This window comes from Lactuca saligna, chromosome 9, assembly GCF_052625555.1.
Source record: "Lactuca saligna cultivar CGN05327 chromosome 9, ASM5262555v1, whole genome shotgun sequence".
Lineage (NCBI taxonomy): Eukaryota > Viridiplantae > Streptophyta > Magnoliopsida > Asterales > Asteraceae > Lactuca > Lactuca saligna.
In genome coordinates, this window is record NC_136425.1 from 172570078 (window position 1) to 172592963 (window position 22886).

The 22886-nt window shown below is 28.4% G+C and overlaps 1 protein-coding gene across 1 annotated transcript; it reads right to left on the bottom strand.

Annotated features, from left to right (window-relative positions):
* Window positions 1-1415: 1415 nt before the first annotated feature.
* On the bottom strand, window positions 1416-8862 carry LOC145018396 (cell differentiation protein rcd1-like). Its single transcript, XM_078976287.1, has 8 exons — window positions 8636-8862; window positions 8096-8164; window positions 2730-2862; window positions 2526-2635; window positions 2348-2452; window positions 2077-2267; window positions 1877-1946; window positions 1416-1663 (listed from the first exon to the last, which is right to left on the bottom strand). Exons 1-8 carry the CDS (start codon window positions 8798-8800, stop codon window positions 1601-1603), a joined length of 906 nt encoding a protein of 301 aa, XP_078832413.1. The 5' UTR covers window positions 8801-8862; the 3' UTR covers window positions 1416-1600.
* Window positions 8863-22886: the final 14024 nt, after the last annotated feature.

The following is a 22886-nucleotide window of genomic DNA, read 5'->3' on the forward strand; positions in this document are numbered from 1 at the left end:
AGGATGTTACGGAGAGAGGGGGAGGGAGAGATGGAGGGATGGTGGGGGGGGGGAGAGAGAGAGAGAGAGAGAGAGAGAGAGAGAGAGAGCATTTTTGGAAAGAATAAGTTAAAGATGAATAGATTAATATTTTGATTTCTTTGTAAGGCATTGGATTGTTGAATTCTGAATTGGTATGGACCATCAAGAATGGTGATATTTGTCTCCCATATTGATTTATTTGTATTAGACTCAGGGGAGTAGCCGCAATCTTGGCCATACCTTTTGCCACATTGGTAGGGGAACAAACCCCCCCCCCCCTCCCCCCTATGTGGTCTTGGGTTCGGTTTCGCCGTAACTCTCCCCATTTCTATTGCATTTTTTGATTGGTTGGCCATAAAGTGACCATTTGAACGGTGAAAAAAATTAGAAATTATTTTTTTTACTTAGCCTATATATTACCTATATATAACCCATCATTTTTTTTAACAAACCTCACTCTACTTTTTTCATCTTTTATCATTTTTTTCTTATAAAATTTTGAAGATGTCTTCTTCTAACTACCCAAACAACTAAAAAACACCCATTAGAAAAACCACAACCCCCAAGTCCTTCTTATGATCAAACGAATTATTCGCCCCCCGTTTTATCACTACGGTGCTATGCTATCTTATTATCCACAACGATTTTCACAAGCAATACGACCAACACAACACAAAGATCACTACAATCTGATCCATAATTTAATTTTGTCTCAACCCGAGTTTGTTTAACAAACATAATCACAACCATAAACACCAATTTCTGATTCCAAAATGGAATTCGTTCAAGAAACTCAACCCACTCGATCACCAATTAAAACAAAAGAAAAGGCGGTGGCTAAAGGATGGGAAGTTGAAGAAGTGTTAGTATTAGCACAATCATGGATCAACGTTTCAGAAGATGCGACGACATGAAGAGACCAAAAACATGACTGTTTTTTGGATGTTGGTTAGACATAGATTCCAAAAAGGAATGAAGCTTCTAGAGTATCGTTCAAAACACCAAGTGTACTCAAAATGGGGGAAGATGAACAAGGATGTCATGTTGTTTAATGATTTATATAACAACATGAAACGCTAACGGAGAAGCGGAGAAACTGATGATGTGATTTTTGCAGAAAGTTCTAAAAGTGTACCAAAAAGAAAACAAGAAGGCTTTCAAGTTTTTTTAAGTTTTGAATCTTGTGAAAGAAAAAAAAATGACAAGCGAGCAAAATATACGACAAGCATATCGATAGCTATTAAAATTTATAGATTTTAATGAATTGTAGGAAAACTTAAGCTTTTAGAGTTTTAATAAATATTTTGTATATTTCTTGGTATGTTATGCAAGGTCTCCTCCCATACAGTCACATACAAACCATGTGAGGCATGTAATCAAACAACCATCCATAATATAGTTTTTGAATTTCAACACTTAAAAGGTAAAGGATTACGATAAACATTGAAAGTTAAACTCCAATACTCTCTAACCAAAATTAATGGTTAAAGCTCCATGAGATCGCTTTGTCAATAAAATAGGATTCTTTATACTTCAAAAAGATCATAGTAGGAGATGTTGCATGAACCGATTGAACGTCTTATATATGGCCAGCCACGTTGTGGAGCACTTGGTCAGCTAGTCTTCGAACATATGGATCTTCCTATAAATAATATAGCATAAATTAGTTTCAACTCATATATGTCAAATAAGTAATCGTAACTCCTAATTTATATTTTAGTGTTACAATATCTAATCAAAAAATGACAAGTTAAACTCATAGTATTAACTTATTAAATAATTATATCATTTTACACTACATCTGTATGTTTGTTAGTGTGTTAGACATGTTGCATGCATGCATATGACGTCTTACACAAGCGAAGTTGAGATATCCAGGATCTCTCAGTTTGGCAGGGTAACATTTGCTCAAAGCATCACAAGCCCTATGAATTTGACACCATGAGTTAGAGCATGAACATGATATTAATGATTTCAAAAAAAAAAAAACACACTACTAAAGTACTAATATACAAACAATACAAGTTTCCAGATATCAAAATTTACCCAACTAACCTAGAGACTTCAGATAGTCGCAAGAAACAGTTTAACACATGTTTCAACAACTGCAATGGTGGTTTTATGATAAACTGGTCAACAACATTGATCAAGACTTGTGCAACCGCATAAAACCTTTCTGGGAATGTGCCACAATATCGTTGCCCCTCTTCGTACATTAGAATCTTACTAACCACAAAAGCTGCAACCTGCATATTGAAAGCAATAGATATGGATTGTCAACAACTTGTAAAGGAAATCTATGGAGTCAAGATTATGATTAACATACCGTTTTTGCCAGTTCACCACCCACTTCTATGCAACGAAGGCACAATGGAATCACTTCTGTTTCAAGAAGAAAGTGAATGATTTCTGGGCTGTTGGTATCCTCCACCTGCGTAAAAGTAAAATAAAATATTTGAATGTGGTATTATGAAAGGTACAAGATTGATGTTTTGTGTTTGTACCTTCACAAGGGCACCGATGACACCTAAACTGGTGAGACGTAAGTAGTCGAAATGTTTGAGTCGTTGTTCAGTAGTGTTCATAAAAGGGTAGATGAAAACAGGCATTTTAGCTGCCAAAATGTAAGAATCAAATGAATCCATTGTATTGATCATAACAAATTCAACAATGGTGGCTAGCAGAAGCTATGGTTCTTTAGTACGTACCTCTCACAATACCCATCTTTGTGTCTGGATGAGATGCCATCGACTGAAGTAAGGCCACTGCATTGCAAACTGTCGTTGCTTCTTTCATACCAAGTGCAGGAGGGGACAACAACTTGTATGCCTTGCAAAATTCCTGCAACACATGAGTATTTTAGTTTTCTTTATCATTCACCAGCTTTTATATGTAAACAATAAACAATAAAAAAAGTAGTTTATTATAAAAAGGCATTGAAAAAAACCCCGACTTCGTACCTAAAGTGAGAATTTGAACTGAAAGTAACTTCCATAAACAAAGAAAATGCACACAAGTTCAATAACATTTAAAGATGTTTTTGTTGGTTCGTTCCCTATAAGCATATACGAGACTCATCCAATAACGTCACATGCCTTAAAGCGCTCCCTAGCTAGTTGGGGAGGTTCGTAACATGTATAAACTACAAAATATCCACAAAGGTTTACAAGCTGAAGGGCTTGAGAAAATTCACATTCGTTGCATAGGTGGGTTGAAGATCATGCTCAACTTCAAGTGCTTGATGAATGTGTTGGATATATAATTCAAAGTCTGGGATGAATTTTGTACCAAATGCAATTTGGGAAACTTTCCTTATATTAAGCATTTTTGTTAGAATAGGAGTTTGATTTGGTTTAGTATAAATAAGAGGTTATTTAGAAGTAATTTATGTTAAGTTTTGATTCTCTCTTCTAAATAAAAGCTTGGAGACCAAACAACTTTCCAAAATATTATTTTGTCCCCTGTTTGTTCCTTCTTCCTTCTCAGTACTTGAATTGTTATTATGATCATAACAAGTTTCATATCCAATTGAATGCAAGAAAATTCCTGGAAGAATGTGAGAAAACTTGGAAGATTTGGTTAAGTGAATTAGAGGTTTGGGATGGATTGTCACACAGTTTTCGATGGATAACATGTATGAAGATATTTGGTATTCCTCTACATCTCAGCGAGGGAGGATTCGTAGACCATATCAATAGTGCTATACATCTTAATCAGTCTTATATATTGTGTTCCTAGTTTTGACCTTAAAATAACAAGATATTATTGACACCATTTGAGTAGGGTAAACCTTAGGCATCAAGATTGGGAATTTTGAAGATCATGTTGCCAACGTAGTACTTTTCGATTATAGAGAAGTCGATCTTATCCAATTAATTTGTTAACTGTCAGTATCAGGGGAGTGATTGGCTCCTACAAATCAGAATGGCTCATAAGATTGAAGTGGGAACCTAAATTCGACTTCTTTTCTATATAGGAAGCTCAATTTAGATGCTCTTCAAGAATTTAGGTCATTGTAGAATTTTCTTGTGTTGATGCTAGTGGTCGATTGGGATGGCTTTTTTGCGTTTGGGGTGATGATCTCTTCAAAGCTAAGCAAGTAGTTAAATCACATAACTTTTTGGAAATCTTTAGTACAACTTTGTACACTTTAATCCGATCATCCTACACCTTTAGATTATTTTTGAAGTCGTTATTACCATATCATTAACATATAATTATTATTTTGATTATTTTTTTTATCATTATTTTCTTATATTATAATCAATAAAACTTTTATTATATAATAATTACATTTTTATTAGTAACCTTTTTAATATTAGTAACTTTAAAATTGTTTTTTATAAAAATAAAAAAAACAACAATAATATTGTTTTTATAATAATTAAATAATATTATAAAAATATAAAATTCCAAATAAATCCATTGAAAAAATAGTTGTGATTTTTTAAAAGAAAAAAACAAACCTTACGAAAAAGTGGCATAATTTTTTTAAAAACCATTCCTAATCCTTACTTTTTCGGATAACATTTTGGTTGATAAAATTTATATTTTTCATTTGTGTCTTTAATTTTGATAGACACAAATCGTCAATTGCATACAAACGTTTTATACCTTTTTAATAAACATAAATAGTTCTATTGAGTTTATATTAAAAAAATAATATAATTTTTAATTATTAGAAAATGTTAACAATAAACAAAAACAATAAATAAATATATAAATGAATTGATTATCCGGAAGTTTGGAGGAAAGTGAGATTAAAAACAAGTCAATTTTATATTAACATAAAAAAAATTATTAATATAATAAAATAATATAATAAACTATTTAAAAGAATAAAATTCCAGATAAATCCTCATCAAAGTAAACCCACAAACTTAATATATATTTTTTTTCTATTTCCGTAAACCCATTTTATTTATAGCATAATTTTTTTTGTTAGACGTAAGCCACACTCGTCTTTTTTACACTTTATATTTCCATTCTGTAAACCAAATATCATTAATTATATAAAAAAATATGTTACTTTCTACAAAAAGAAGTATAAAGGCACACTTTTTTCTATGTCGGTTGATAAAAATTATTACGTCAAAAAAGTAGGTATATGTATAAATTCAAAAAAGTATGTATATGTATAATTACAATATATTATAAAGTATATTATAATATATTAAGTTGAATATTTTTAAAAGATAACGTAGATATCTAAACTATCTTTTATAATATATTATATTTTAAACATTTTAATAAATATATTATAATAAACATGGTTTATATATATATATATATATATATATATATATATATATATATATATATATATATATATATATATATATATGAAAAAAAAAAACACAGGACATATCTATCTTAAGAAATCAAACAAATCATAAAAAAAAGAAAAAAATAAAATAGGAGGCGTGATTTACAAAAATACAAAAAAAAAAAAAAAAGGTACCTGGAATTTTACAAACAGTAATAAAAAAAGAGATAGGTGGAGGTTTTTTTTACTTTCTCAAGGGGTAAAGTAGAGCTGAAAAAACAGAACCCAATGTACATAATGTTCGATTTAATTATTTTAAAAACTAGATTTGTATGTGTTAGGGGTGTCTTAAACTGTTGTGTAAAAAGAAATACCCTTCTAGTAAATGTGTACGCTCCCCAAGGCATTCAAAACAGACAATCCCTTTGGTTGGAGTGTCTCAACCTTAAAATCCCTTTCAATTTCTGAATGCTAGGATCTGAGTGATAGACTAAATTCTAATTTCTGAAATCCTAGTATCAATGGCTTTAACTCCTTCATCAATGTTGAAACTCTTAAAGAATACCTTATGGGTGGTAAAAGATACACCAAGATGAACAAGGATAGGATTAAACTAAGCAAGACAAATTGAAGCAATTGATAAACCTTTTTCCTAATGTTTCTCTATGTGCTCTACCCCATGAATATTCTGATCATTTCCATCTACTCCTATCTAGCGTTGTAGAACTAGCTATTCGATACTCATTTGGTCGACTGGAGAGTAGCAAGTACTCAGCCTAAATGGAGAGTACTCGAATATGGTATTTTATAAATAAATTAATTTTAGGGAAATTAAATATATAAAAAATCATAAGGTTATTAGAATTCATTACAAAGTATGTGAAATATCAATAAGGGAGTAATAAGATGGTTTTTTAAGGGTGGCACAGATGTGTCTATTTCCATCCCAGCGGATAAGGTATGTGAAATATCAATAAGGGAGTAATAAGATGGTTTTTTTAGTCATGTGTGTCTAACATTTCTTAAAATTTACGGTTCTAGATTCCCATGTATTTATTGTTAACATTGTGATGTGAATTTGATTTCATGTTTATTATCTAGTAATATTTGATTTGGTCTTCATTATGTACTTGATTTGTATTCTTTTCACTCGATCAATGAAACTAGGGTTCATCTCATGGTTCTTAGTCAAATTATGAAATTTGTATATATTTTATGATTTGTAATTGGTAACAAACACTTAATTGGATTCACTGTAATCAAAATTAGTGTAATCAAAGATTAGTGATCTAATGTAAGAGTTTGTATGGATTTTATCAACTAAATGAAATTTTACTTAAAGATCATGTTTTGAGTAAAATACTTTTATTAATTTCAAGATATTAGAGTTTATTAATATCATAATTACCAAATTAGATTGAACATAAATTAAATTCACATTACATCTTACAATAAATTAAATTCACATTACATCTTACAACCTAGTACTTGAATAGGATTAGGAATCACAAATGTATTTTAAATTTTTTTAATTTTAATCTATAATTTGCTTATTTATGAAGTTTAATTTGATGTCAATAAAATCCCCCTACTTTACCAATTGGTTCTATATCAATTGGTTCTATATTGTGTAAATCAAACATTAAGTTTCATATCTTTGTGGACCAACTATGTTTGCTCTATATTATCTCATAGTATACAATCACTACTAGAAACGGGGCAATTTTCGACAGCCATATCCGTCGGAAATATGTCGCTAAACACGATTTCCGATAGAATTCTGACGTAATTCGGTCTGTCGTAAAAAGCCATGTGGGTAATTATTTGTGATGGAATATTGAGGGATTTCTGACGGATTGCGACGTACATTTGTTGGACCTCTTGACCAAATTAACGACGCAATACCGACGGACCCCATAGGTAATTACTAGTAATAGTGATTCGTATTTAATTGTTATTATTATATTTCTTTATTTGATGGTTTGACACCCAAACAGTTGTCTCGTGTTTGGATTAAACATATGGCATGAAAAGACTTCATTAATTAGAATCTTTGGTGTATTTTTCCTTTTCATGCACATACAAGTAATTTAATTTTGTGCATCTTGCTAGCATTTTTATAATTTAACCTACTCCGATGGAATAAAAAAATAAGTTAGCAATATTTTTAATATTTATGTGATTTCAGTGACTTCTCATAACCAGTTTTACCAAAACATTTGGTTTGACTCATGTATCCTGATCTCATGAAATTCTCAAGCATTTTATCTTATTAGCTATTTCTGATGTTATATTAGAATTTTACATATGTATTCGTTTTGAAATATCGTGATTTTTGATAGTATTAATCGAAATATTCATAATGGTGTGCTCATTGAGAGATTTGAATGAGTTAATAATCATAGTTGTCATTCAAATAATGAAACTTTATCATTCGAGATGTAATCTTTTTATTCATTGGATATGAAGTTCAATATCATTGAATTTACCAACGAGAAAAAAGAGAGTTTTCTAATTTTTTAATAAATATTAATAACCAGTTTTTCTAATATTTCATTAATTTTTATAGAATTCAATGAATTATTAACAAAAAATTGATAGAGTTTTATTGAACTAAAAAATGGTGTTGTGTATGAAGACAAAAATAAATAAGTAAAAGTTGATAAAGAATATATGGATGCTATTTATAGTAGTAAGTTGAATCACTTACAAAGAAAATTATTCATATGGATGTCTATTAGTTTAACTTGCAAATCTCTATCATCCGATTCAAAACATATCTTAAATAGCCATGAAAAAAATGTGTACCTGTAGTAGGAAGAAGGATACATTCTTAGAATTCCATATTAGCACCGCCATCTCTTTACTTCTTCGTTCCTAAATCGACAGAAAGATTAATTCAAGAACAAAGAATAGCAACAAGAATTAATTATAATTCCACTTCAATTTATTTCTATAAAATACTTGCAACAGAAATTAATGTGAATCTTGATGTTGAACGCTACAAAAATTTCCACAATTTCATTAATGGAATTTCTGATCTATTGCTCCAAATATTTTACACACAACTAAACCCTAAGGAAGATCTCAAACAATGGTTCATAATTCTGTTTTGATCACAACTCGTTTATGTTATAAAAAAAATGAATTGGAATTATGAACAAAACTAATTAGAACTCAATCTATCTATCTAACCAGATAGACAAAATTTTTGAACATATTAAGTATATTCTAATTTTTATAGGTCTAAAAACTTAAAGACATGACCATCACGATCGCACAAACATACATAAACAATAATTATATATGCAGATCGAATGGCGTAAGTACATGTATATGCATACGTACCTTGCTTAGAAGAGCAAGGGCTTCTTCTCTCCTCGAAGGCTGGTGAAGCAAGTCTATGCACTGCTCTATCCTGGTATGCTCGACGGCTGCAGATTCTACTCCGGTAGAGGAAGAAGATCCAATAGTGGTTGGATCGACATATAGCGTTTCTGGTAAGTTCTCCATTTTCCTTATGTGTTTTGGCTCACACAAATACTCTCTCTCTCTCTCTCTCTCTAGAATATGTGTTTTTGGCATGAGGAGAAAAAGATGTTGAGTGAGGATGTGGGCGACTACTTATAGACTGGTGGGTGAGAATAAAGCTGCTAAAGTGACAAATTATAATATTAAAATATTTGTCCATACATGCCACGTGTTAGTCATGCAGGTATAGTTATGTAGTGAATGTTATTCACTAAATCTATATTAGTTCTTGGAAGTAGTATATTACAGAGGTTAAATAAAATAATGAAAAGTTATACTTGTAATGACTAGATATTAACCATTTTTATAATAAAATTTTAAAATAAATAAAATAGAAATAAATAACAAGCAGTTAATTAAGTAAACATGGCTTACTTGTATAATTCAATAGTATATACTCGTAATTTGTGTTTAAAAAAATATGTTTACGACTTAGTATTACAACTTGTGTTATTTAGAAATTGCTTATCAATTTATTTATTTTTAGAAAAAAAATTCGATCAAACATTGCTTGTACTTTTTTCTAGTAATTAATTAAAAACGTTTTTATTAGAAAAAAAATAAATTATAATAAAAATCGTTTTTTGATAATTTCTATTTAAATTGATTTGTTGTTCTATATTTACAACATTTAAACATTTTTAACTATTTTGAAAAGTAGTATTTGAATATATTTTTTTATATAATAATATAATTTATGTTTTGGATTCAAAATAATATTTAAAATAACATATAAATATATTTTTATAATCATGTCATACTTTTTATCATCACATTCAATGTACAATCTATATATAATTTTATTAATTAATGTTTTCAATATAATTAATTTTGTAATCTTTATTTTTTCAAGTTAAAAGATTACTTTTTACATCCTACTTTGTTCCACATTCAATGTATGATTATCATAAAACCATATATATATATATATATATATATATATATATATATATATATATATATATATATATATATATATATATAGTTATAATTTTATTAATTAATATTTTTAATATAGTTAATTTTGTAATCTTTATTTTGTCTAGTTAAAAGACTATCTTTTATATCTACTTTGATCCACATTCAATGCATGATTATCATAACACCATACACACACACACACACACACATATATATATATATATATATATATATATATATATATATATATATATATAATGCTAGGTTATTTTGTTTCTTACATTTATTATGTGCTAGAATGCACCAATAAGATTTTAGTAAATTAAATAATTATTTAATTAAATAAATATGGATATTAAATGATTTCCATAATTATATGTATATTAAATGATATCCATAATTATAATTCTCTTTTTATGGAAACAAATTAAATCTGTCATTAATGTAAGCAATAACATTCTTTCAGAATGAATTCGCATCTAGGTTTTTATATATGATTTCGTATTATGTTTCAGGACCCACTCACTTAAAATACAATAAAATTGCGTGGAATATTAAGAACGAGAGTGTATTCTACTAGATTAATATACATTCTACTAGATTAAGAATGAATTCATTCTTCTAGATATTAATTCATTCTGAAACAATATTATTGTCAACATTAATTAAGAATTTAATTGGTTTCCATAAAAATAAGTTGTAAGTATGGATAACATTTAATATACATATAATTAATACTAAAATGCTATTGGTGCATTCAAGTACACAATAAATGTCAGAAACATTTGAACATATATATATATATATATATATATATATATATATATATATATATATATATATATATATAGTTAACAATTTATTAGTTAATGTTTTCAATATAATTACTTTTGTAATCATTGTTTTTTCAAGTTCAAAGATTACCTTTTACATCCTACTTTGTTCATAGGTCAAAATATTATTATCAAAAGTTCAAAACACTATTTATGACTTTTTATAGATAAGCCAACTTAATTTATTTTACCACCAATTTAGAATACAAATATCATGGCGCGTTTTGATTTGCGACTAAAGTAATTACTAAAACATAAAATCGAGGCATCAAATTATTTAGAGCTTTTTGATAATAAATAAATTCTTTCAACTTATGAACCAAATAGCAAAAGTATATATTATGAGTTAAATAAATATCTCTATTTTCTTTTACTTTAATTTATTATATAATTAAAACCAACAATGCTTATCTACAGTCCTTGTTTGGAGCTGTCGGCTTAGATGGTTTGGCTCGGTTTGAATACCATCTAATTTTGAGCGAGTATCTAACGCCTCAAAACTTACTCGTATAATTCGATAGCATATACTCGTAATTTGTGTTTAAAGAAATATGTTTATGATTTAATATTAAAATTCAATCGTTGTAATTGTTTATTTAGAAATTGCTTATCAATTTATTTATTTTTTTAAAAAAATTTTGATCAAACATTGTTTGTAATTTTTTATATTAATTAATTAAAAACGTCTATATTAGAAAAAAAATAAATTATAACAAAAAATAGTTTGTTTTTAATAACTTCTTGTAGTTCTATATTTATAATATTTAAACATTTTTAACTATTTTGAAAATTATTATTTGAATATATTTTTTATATAATAATATAATTTATATTTTGGATTCAAAATCCTATTTAAAATAACAAATAAATTTATTTTTATAATCATGTCATACTTTTTATCACATATATATATATATATATATATATATATATATATATATATATATATATATATATATATATATATATATATATATATATATATATATATTGTAGAAATCGGACTTGGCGGCCGATTAATCGGCGATTAATCGATTTGCGGCCTCGAACCGATTATAATTAGGGTGCTTAGCGGAAATCGGTCAAAATCGGTCAAACTTGGGCTTGATGATCCTTGGCGGCCTTAGAGGTCCTCAACGGTCAAACCTGGGAAATATTTAAAAAATTCAAAAAAAAATATTCAAATATTACATCAAAATTTAAAAATTTTAAATTTTAAGCTTTCAAACTCTAAATTATTATACTAAAATTTTAAAATTTAAAATTTCCAAAATACTTATTTTTTAAGGATATATTAATTTTTTTAATAATTTTAATAATAATTTACGTTCCCTGATTAATCACCGATTAATCCCCGCCGAGTCTGATTAATCGGTTATCGTTAGTCGACCGTCAAGCTATCGTCGAACGATTTTTACAACCTCGATATATATATATATATATATATATATATATATATATATATATATATATATATATATATATATATATATATATATATATATATATATATATAAATTTTGTTAATTAATGTTTTTAATATAGTTAATTTTGTAATCTTTATTTTTTCAAGTTAAAAGATTACCTTTTACATCCTACTTTGTTCCACATTTAATGTATGATTATCATAACACCATATATATATATATATATATATATATATATATATATATATATATATATATATATATATATATATATATATATATATATATATATATATATATATATATAGGGGAAGGCTCATGCGAAAATGCAAAGAATATATGAAAATGCGAGAACCAATAAGAACATGCCACATCAATAATCATTATTTATTCATTTTGATTTATTTAATTTATTAATGAAGGGTAATTAAATAAATTACAAAAAAATGAATTATAACCTGTTGTTTAAATTAATAACCGTAAACATTAACTGCAATTTTAAATTAACATTAACTTCTTTCAACTAATGAAGGATTGAATCATCTTCCTGCGTTTAACTGCTTCATTCAATTACAATTTTGATTGAAGAGATGTCTACAAACAGGATATTAAAAGAATTGTTCTTCATATTTAGATCATGAAGAAAACGAATCTTTCAAAAATTTAGCCATTGCAACTATACAATCAACATTAAACGATGGAGATAAAGGCAAGTTTTCAATGATTATAATTAATATATTTCTGATGTTAAAATTAAATTTTTACATTTTAAATAGATTATTTCGTAATATTTTAAAATACTAATTCCTTCTGAAAACGAAGCAACTGAAACTTTGAATCATTCTTCAAATGGATCTTCACCGTCAACAACAAAGGAGAATGATAAAGGCAAATTTCATACTTAATATTAAACTAGTGAAGAGACCCATCCTTTGCATGGGCCGGAATGTATTTTCTACATTTGGTGTTATTTTTATTGTTTACTCTAATGAAATAGAACATTTAAAAAAAATTCAGCTTAATTTACTATGATAGTTGATGGCGTTCATGACAAGGTTTCTCTTTAGCTAAACATTTTTGGAAAGCATCATCAATGAGAGGTGCAACTTCTTCCCTTTTTTCCCTTTCAAAGTGATCCATCGTGTTAGTTAGTTTTTGCATCGTCTTTTCCATTTCTTGCATCTCTCTAACTTGCTCCTGCATTTCTAGCTCCATCAAGGACTGCTTTCTCACCTTCTCCTGTCAACAGAAAAGGCAATGGTCCATATGAAAAAAAAATAGGAATGGAGGATAAAGATTTTCAAACTTACCCTTTCAATGATAGGCTTCTTTTCTTTCTTTTTGATACATTTTCCAACATTATCTAGTAAAGTTTGTGCTACTTCATGCTCATGTTCCTCAATCTCCCTAAGGGGCTGATAACAGACAAATGAATGCCAAATTTCTCTAGCAGTCTTGATATATGATGCCAAACCTCCAAGGTAGCTTGAGATTGATTATAATTCATCATGCATTAAAAAGAACTCTAATTAATAAAACAAAATGGTACTTCTTTCCATCCACTTATGATAGATATAAGTGAAAGCAAAACACTATAATACAAAATAATAATAATAATAATAATAATAATAATAATAATAATAACAATAATAAATAAATAAATAAAATCAAGGTGTTAATTCTGCCAATTTTCCTTGAAATCAACATAGAAAGTGCGCCTATAATAAGAAGAAACAAAAGTATGTTGGTAAAATAGAAAATTGACTAAAAGATTGTTGTTATTAATTGCATTTGTTATTTTTTCATGAAAAGGGAAAATGCAAAAACAACCTGCTTTTTATATTATAGCATCCAAATCAAGGGTAATACATTTGTATTTCTTGCCTCAAATACAAAAATAGAGTAGCCAAAATTGTAACTTTTACAATATTGAAATTACATGTACAAAGAAGAGGATCCAACTTTAACTTCAGGTAATTTTTATTAAATTGAGGACAAAAGAAAAAAACAAAAAGTGGTACCTTTATCATTTTAATAGAAAATGATTTAGCATAAATTTTCCTCGATAGTCATCCTTGCCCAAAAAATTGAAATAGAAACTAATAGGTTAGTAATTGTTTTTTTTTTTTAAAGTGAAGTTTCTTTAATTGGAAAATACACTCAATCAGAATATTCAAATTTTTACCTGTTTGTTTGAAGGGACCCATCTCTGATTGAGAGTTACAAAAACCTCTTAAAGAGGCTAACCTGATAAAGAACAACAATGGTAAGGTTTGCACAATCATAGAGAAATTTGATATCCAAAACTTGAAGTTCTTTAAACCTGATGTTGAAAAGCTTCTTTGAGCTGGCCTTTGTTGTCGAATGGAATGACCTGAAGAAATGAATAGTAGTGGTATTGTAAGTGAACTTGAAAAAAACATGATGCTATCAATTATTCCCAACGCAATCTTTTATATCTTCATACCACTTACATAAAGAATAAACAGGTTAAGAAGTTGTAACATTTCTACTGGTCCAGACATTCGAATAGCGATCGAAAGACTAGGAGATTGGATCTAGAAAGCAATTCCAGCAAGGTTGACGGCTGTGTGGTAACATCCATTTGGTTTGGAATCAAATAGAAGCTGATGCAATCAAGACTCATTTAATAATACCTCCAGAATAAATTACCTAAATTGTGATCTGTCCCACAAAATTCATGAGAAACATCCAAAAAATTGAGACAAATACATGTGTAGTTTACCTCAAAAAGATTAAGCACATCAATATAACCAAATTGTTTGATGGAACTGTGGACTTGTGAATTCAGAGAAGCTTAATTAAATGACCTTAAAATCAGATGTTCTTATGTGTGTCTTAATGAGGCATTCCATCAAATAAATAGTTGGCGTGCAACTGAGAAGTGGAAAACAAATTCAAAGGAATCAAAATTAGAAATAAATAGAAAGGAATATATACAAACGTTAGGGATTATGTGACCTTCTTTGGTATGAGTAAAAGGGTAAAGGGAGAATTATGAATGAATCGAAGACCTTTAAGAGCTTTATAGTGCGAGTTCCATCAAGCATAACCAGAGGAAAAGAAGAAGTCGATGAGAGATATCAAACTAAAAGCAATTCAATATAACAAAACCTAATTTGTGAATTCAAAAAACAACAATAGGAAATCGAGAAGAGAAAATACCTTTGTTCTTAAAGGATGTTGTTGTAGCTGAACTGTTGAAACCCTTTCTTTGCGATCGACATTTATGAGGATTTTTCATTATGATTATGCTCAGTCGCTGTGTTCTTTGAGTTTAAAAGATGGGATTAAGGGAAAATTAGACTATGTGATACCATGTCGCTTCTTCTTGCCTTCCTCTTTATGCCTTCCGATCTCTATATGTTTGTTTATTCCCAGTCAATCAAAACATACACAATCGGTTGGTGGTTGAAACGGTGGGAGAACTGCATAACCAGAGGAAAAGAAGAAGTCGATAAAACACAGGCGGTGATATACACGTGTATATGGAGGAAACATCGAGGAGGAGGCGGTGGATATATGAGATCAAACAAAGTCGCGTCAACTAACTCCCCAACATACACCGTCGGTTGTGAAAATATTAGATAACCTCCATCGAACAATTACAATTTTAACCTTTAAACTAAAATAATATATAAAAAATAATAACTAAAGAGTTTCCTCACCGGGAAAAAACTACTACGTGCTTTATTACTATAGGTTCTTTTCTTTTTCACATCTACTTCTCATTTTCACTAGAACCGACTTCTATATATATATATATATATATATATATATATATATATATATATATATATATATAGTTATAATTTTATTAATTAATGTTTTCAAAATAGTTAATTTTGTAATCATTATTTTTTCATGTAAAAAGATTACCTTTTATATTATTGTGTCCTAAAATGCACCAATAGGATTTTAGTAAATTAAATAATTATTTAATTAAATAAATATAGATATTAAATGATTTCCATAATTATATGTATATTAAATGATATCCATAATTATAATTCTCTTTTTATGGAAACTAATTAAATCCGTCATTAATGTTAGCGATAACATTTTTTCAGAATAAATTTGTATCTAGGTTTTTATATATGAGTTCGTATTTTGTTTCAGAACTCAGTCACTTAAAATACAATAAAGTTGCATGGAATATGAAGAACGAGAGTGTATTCTAGTAGAATACACTCTCATTCTGGTGGAATACACTCTCGTTCTTCTAGATATGAATTCATTCTTAAAAAATATTATTGTTGACATTAATGATGAATTTAATTGGTTTCCATAAAAATAAGTTGTAAGTATGAATAACATTTAATATACATATAATTAATACTAAATTTCTATTGGTGCGTACTAGCACACGCAATAGATGTGAGAAATATTTGAACCTACCTATATATATATATATATATATATATATATATATATATATATATATATATATATATATATATATATATATATATATATATATAACCTTATTAGTTAATGTTTTCATTATAATTAATTTTGTAATCTTTGTTTTTTCAAGTTAAAAGATTACCTTTTAAATCCTACTTTGCTCATGGGTCAAAATAACATTATCAAAAGTACAAAACACTATTTATTACTTTTTATAGATAAGTCAACTTAATTTATTTTACCACCAATTTAGAATACAAATATCATGCCGAGTTTTGATTTGTAACAAAAGTTATTATTGAAACTTAAAATCGAGGCATCAAATTATTTAGAGTTTTTGATAATAAATAAATTCTTTCACGTATGAACCAAATAGCAAACGTATATATTTAGAGTTAAATAAATATCTCTATGTTTTATTTTTTAACTTTAATTTATCATACATTTAAAACCAAAAATGCTTATCTACAATCCCTATTTGGAGTTGTCGGCTTAGATGGTTTGACTCGGTTACAATACCATCTAAATTTAAACGAATATCTAACGCCTCAAAACTTACTCGTATAATTCAATAGTAGAAACTCATAATTTATGTTAAAAGAAATATGTTTACATTTAGTATTACAACTTAACGTTGTAATTGTTTATTTATAAATTGCTTATCAATTTTTTTTTTTTTTTTTAAATATAGATCAAACATTATTTATAATTTTTTCTATTAATTAATTAAAAATGTTTTTATTAGAAAAAAAATAAATTATAATAAAAATAGTTTTTTTTTTTTTGAAAATTTCTATTTAAATTAACTTGTCGTTCTATATTTATAATATTTAAACATTTTTAACTATTCTTCAAAATAGCATTCAATATATTTTTTTATATAATAATATAATTTATGTTTTGGATTCAAATTAATATTTAAAATAATATATAAATATAATTTTATAATCATGTCAAACTTTTTATCACCACATTCAATATATATATATATATATATATATATATATATATATATATATATATATATATATATATATATATATATATATATAATTTTATTAAATAATGTTTTCAATATAATTAATTTTGTAATCTTTATTTTTTCAAGTTAAAAGATTATCTTCTACATTCTACTTTTTCAACATTCAATATATGATTATCATAACCCCATATATATATATATATATATATATATATATATATATATATATATATTAGTTTTATTAATTAATGTTTTCAATATAGTTATATATATATATATATATATATATATATATAGTTATGATTTGATGATTTTTTTAATTAATGTTTTCAATATAGTTAATTTGTAATCTTTATTTTTTCAAGTAAAGAGATTACCTTTTATATCTACTTTGTTCCATATTTCAATGTATAATAATCATAACAATATATATATATATATATATATATATATATATATATATATATATATATATATATATATATGGCTAGGTTATTGAGTTTCTTACATTTATTGTGTAGTAGAATTCACCAATAGGATTTTAGTAAATTAAATAAATATAAATAGCGTTTGTCGAAAATTGTTGCTTATTAGATTCCACTGATAGCAATATTGGAAAGTGAATTTGATTATTTCATTTGTGGTAATGTTTAAATTTACCAAATAAGGAAATATTCTCGTCACCCAAGGTTTCAATTGGACTTAGACTTGGAATCATGCAAGTTGTATAGCATGATGGATGAGAACTTTCGAGCATTGGAAAATTTAAGACTAACTACTTGTTCACATGGATGTGTGAGTCAAGTAAAGGACTAAGGGATCAAGTACACATTCTTGTGCACTGGTTAAGTCCACCACAAAAGATCGATAAGACTAGTCGTCATAATTTACTATGGCTTAGTAAATATGGTTATACTTACAAGCTTAAGTGTAATTATGAGTCATTGGAAAGGTTCCATTGTATGAGAGAGCGAATAAGAAGAATCAACTTAGGTAGAAAGATAAAAGTTTCTCAAATCTGAAAAGATGTGAGAGTACTTTAGTATCATGTTTTAAGACCATCTTAATGATTTTGATACTTTATCACAATTCATCCTCTAAGTGCATTCTGATAGTTAAGAAGATGAGTTATGAATTATTGAAGTGGTTAAATCAAGAAGATGAGTCATACTTCGTTCCAAAACAAGTCTTAGAGTCATACTACGAGATTGTAACTTGAGTGAAATATCTTAAAGGAAGGTTTCTTAACACAAGTCAAATGTAAGAGTAAAAGTATCCTACGCTTGTACATTTGAAATTCGTAAGTTCTGATGTTTTGGATAAAGCAAATACCAACCAAGGCCAATTGTGTGAAGTGTTTATCTTGATTAGAATCCACACTATCGCTTGAATATCTGACAAAAAAGTATTATATGTCAAGAGGAATGTGGGAGTCTTAAAGGTCTTGAAAGTATCAAGAACTAATCTAGAATAAAACCTGAAGTTCTTCACTAGCACACGACATGAGGTTTATAACCTATCGTGTTGACATATTTTGTGCCAATTCCAATTAAAGTTGGCTTTGCATATGAGTTCTTAGAGTTCTCAATTGGTTGCACAACAACTTTGAAGCAATGACAGACCCTTGAGCTGTCAGATGGCAAGAAACTAAGATTGAGTTTAGTCCATATGAGTTTGAATTTGTCATTATCCTTGTCTTGTGACTATGGTTTTGACAATTCACATGGATAAGAACACATGCACCATTAAATCTAAGTGTCATAAGGTTTCTCTTCGATTCATGAAAATGATGGTGAGGAAACACTTTCACTAAGTAGATTTTAGCTAGATAGCAATTGTGATATTTGCATGCTCAAAGTCATTAGTGGAGCATGTGTGGTTAACCGGCACACTAACATGGACTTGTAAGAAGTGGCAAAGGTCCAAACAATCGAGACTATGATTACGACATCCCTTTTCATTGTTTTTAAAATTGTTTAGACACACCTTTGAGTTATCTAAGATAAGGTGTATGATATTGATAAAGTTTTATCAAAGCAATCTAGTATCAGAAATCTGAACTTTGGTAAGAAAGTCAGTAAAGTATTGATTTCTAGAATTCCAGGTGATTTCTGAGTACATGTCAAAGCTAGTGGGAGCATAAGTGTTATGCTAATAATCATCATGTTAGTGGGAACATGATAATTATGATAAATGTTGCAAGTTAGCAATGTTAATTATAGAAAACTAAAGGTTTCAATTAGGAAAGAGTTGTTTTGCTATAGTTAAGGGAGAGGAAATTATACTTCATCTTAAATCTAAAAGTTTAGATTGAGGTTTTAAATCTTTAGTCAAGGATATATATATATATATATATATATATATATATATATATATATATATATATATATGAATTTTATGTTGGATTGGCTCAACATAAAGAAATTCTATATATGGGTACATTATTTGCGTTCTAAAATTCAATTATGATTACGACACCCCTTTTCATAATATAACTTATGAGAACTTGGCAAATTAAAATGGAAATATTATAGCAAAAGACTAGTTTAGTCTTTATGCGAGGCATCATGAATCGTGTCCCATATGCTTTGGATATAGGATTGATTACATGTGCTATATTCATCCTTTCTAAAATTTTCCAAATGCCTGGGGCATTAAGAAGGGAAAAGGTTTAGAACTGGATATGACTAAAAGGATTAAACTATTGTTGAGGATAATCTAAGGTTTACCAAATATTGGTTGCTCAAGGACAGTTGGAAGTATAGTGTTAATTGTTGGAAGGACCATATTGACATATTCTAAAACAAGGAAACTCTTGTTCAGAAGTGATAGTCAAAAGGGGAATATGGAAATGATCCCATAGGTGGAAGTTATTCAATAAATCTGTGTAAGATTAGAAAGCTTAATGCAAGAAGAATGTTTCCAAGGAGTTGATCTCCTTTGGAGTGCTCTGTAATGTTTGTTGTCAAGTCTTTGTGACTTTATGAATAATCATTACAAGATGATCAATGCATATAAGTTTAGAATCAAACAGATTTTAGTAAATGGCATGAATTTGGAATTCTTGCATTTGCAGTAAGGATTTGGGACTGTAAAATGAGAATCATTGGAGCTATGTTCAATTGGTCTATTTTGCAAAATAAAGATCATAGATAAACATAGTATGTATACTTGGTGTGTGGCATGACTAGTGTTTAGAAAACATAGTGTACATGCTTGGATCATGGGACAACTATTGTTTTAATACAAGAATAAAGCTGATAGCTGAAACATTATGCAATGAATAATGTGTAATCATATGGTGATAAATAAAAGGTGTTTTATTTATATTCATAAGTTCTGAGACCATATTGGATTCAATTATTCTTGTGTTTCATTTTGCATGTTTTGACTTCCAGAATAACTAGGTCGTTCTTCCTGATTGACTAAGTTATTCAAACCATCCACAGTCGGTCATATGTTGGAAGTAGATATGAATCAAGACTATCATCGGTTGGCTTGTAGAGGTCCAAGTTGGTGGACAAAGTTGTGCTACAATACTCATGGGCACTCATAAGTTCTGAGTATTGGATTCAACCCACACTCATTGGAATCACTTCATGGATTTTATCACGAGTGATCATGAGACGATAATATCTTATATTCTTCAAACCTAGAGATATGAGTTGTTACTATGAGTTGGTTATACATTGATTGCACGAAAACGCATTGGTAACTTGATGTTAGAAAACGTGCCTTTGTGTATGATTCAACAAGAAGTAGAACAAGCCATATGAGTCGAAGTTTATCCATTCCGTTTACCTTCGGGATAAAAGCGATATCCGTGGGACCCTCGATGATTTGGTGATGACAAATGTAAGTGCTTGGCCGGGCCTGGACTGATATGATTTGTTCAATTAGTCAGTCGTCATAAATCGGAAATCAGGAAACAACAAATGGACAGAGAGAATGATTATAATCCATGTCTCAATCTGTATGATATCTAGAATGGAGGAATATATGATCCCTTATCTAATGGACAAGTCATTGACAAAGGTCAGAGATCATCAGCAAGGTTAGAGTTTGATAAAAGCTTTTGACCAGTTGGTTCTTGAAGTCATACTTGCAATAATAGTTTTAGACTTATCTAACTGGGATACTGTTGGATTAATGTCTAAGTCCATAACTATAATTGGTAAGACTTGACCCGACCTGGTATGGTCCATTTAGGTTGCATGACATCATGCATTTGGATAGACTATAATGAGAGAGATAAAACTTAAGGTTTGTTGATATATTATAAGTTCTAATATATTAATAAGATTATTTAATTAGTATTTATCAAGAATTAATCTAGGATTAATTAAGTAATCAAAAGAAGACTAATTAAATATATGGGTTGATTGTATAAATCATCCATACTTGTATAGTGGGCTAATGCTTCATGGATTGTCAAGTTGGGCTAAAACCCATAAGATGCTCCATGGATAGTATATGGTATATTTGAACCCATGGATCCAAGGAAATGGAAAGCCATGACAATTAGGGTTTACCCTAATTGTCACTAACTATATAAGCATCTTATTGTTGACAAAATCGACAATAGAGTATATGTGAAAGGGCTAGCCGATTTTTATGAAGTGTGGATTTCTCTCTAATCTCTTCCAAGTGTATTTGGTGTTGTGTGAACCATTTGAGGTGTCACACTTGGGGCACTAGGCACTCAAGCTTCATGAAGACATTCTACATCAAAGAGGTATGTAATTCTAACTTGATATATTCATATGAATCAATGTTATTATGCTAGTTAGGATGAATACCTTGGAAAGTTCATATTTTCATGTATAATAGAGAAAACATAGATCCAAGGTATTTAGGGTTGCATGTACAATTAGGAGTGTTAGAATGCTCAAAACCCAACAAATATATCTATAGTCTAGATTAGGCAGTTGGTGATCAGTCAAATAGTTCCAGGGCTTGGTATGTTTTGTTCCTCATTGGATTTGTCTAGTAGTGTAGTGGATTAATGGAGTAGTAGTCAATGAACTCTCGATTGTTGGTCTTTTCGTTCTTCGTCAACAACATAAGTTCATCGGAAGTTTACAGTTGCATCAATTAGAGTTCAATGGATGCGTCAAACTATTAGCAAAATCTGTACATTATACACTTTTGGTTTTTGAGTATGGATACGTTCAGTGGTTGGTTATGAAGTTATTAATCATAGTAGGTTCAAGTTTGTTATATGTTCTTGGTTGTTGCAAGTTCGGATTCTTGGGCAATATTATGGTTTTCTTCAGGTGTGTCTTTGGATCTGCATAGAATCCAATTTTGGCATGTCGGGTTGGCAGGGTTGGTATCTGGATTGACCCGACCAGAGTTTGATAACATTTCTGATGGCTTTGGAAAATTTATCGAGCTATTGCGTATAGGTGGGATCTGTTCAGTTTCAATCGAGGTTTGATATCTTGTATCGGTCTTTCATGAGGATGTTTCTATTA

Excerpts from the sequence above, each read along its gene's own strand:
- LOC145018396 (XM_078976287.1), bottom strand. The coding sequence starts at position 8,800 with ATGGAGAACTTACCAGAAACGCTATATGTCGATCCAACCACTATTGGA. Across the intron at positions 2,453-2,525 it reads TCATCGGTGCCCTTGTGAAG|GTGGAGGATACCAACAGCCC; the intron begins GTACAAACACAA and ends ACTTTTACGCAG. Across the intron at positions 1,947-2,076 it reads CGACTATCTGAAGTCTCTAG|GGCTTGTGATGCTTTGAGCA; the intron begins GTTAGTTGGGTA and ends TCAAATTCATAG.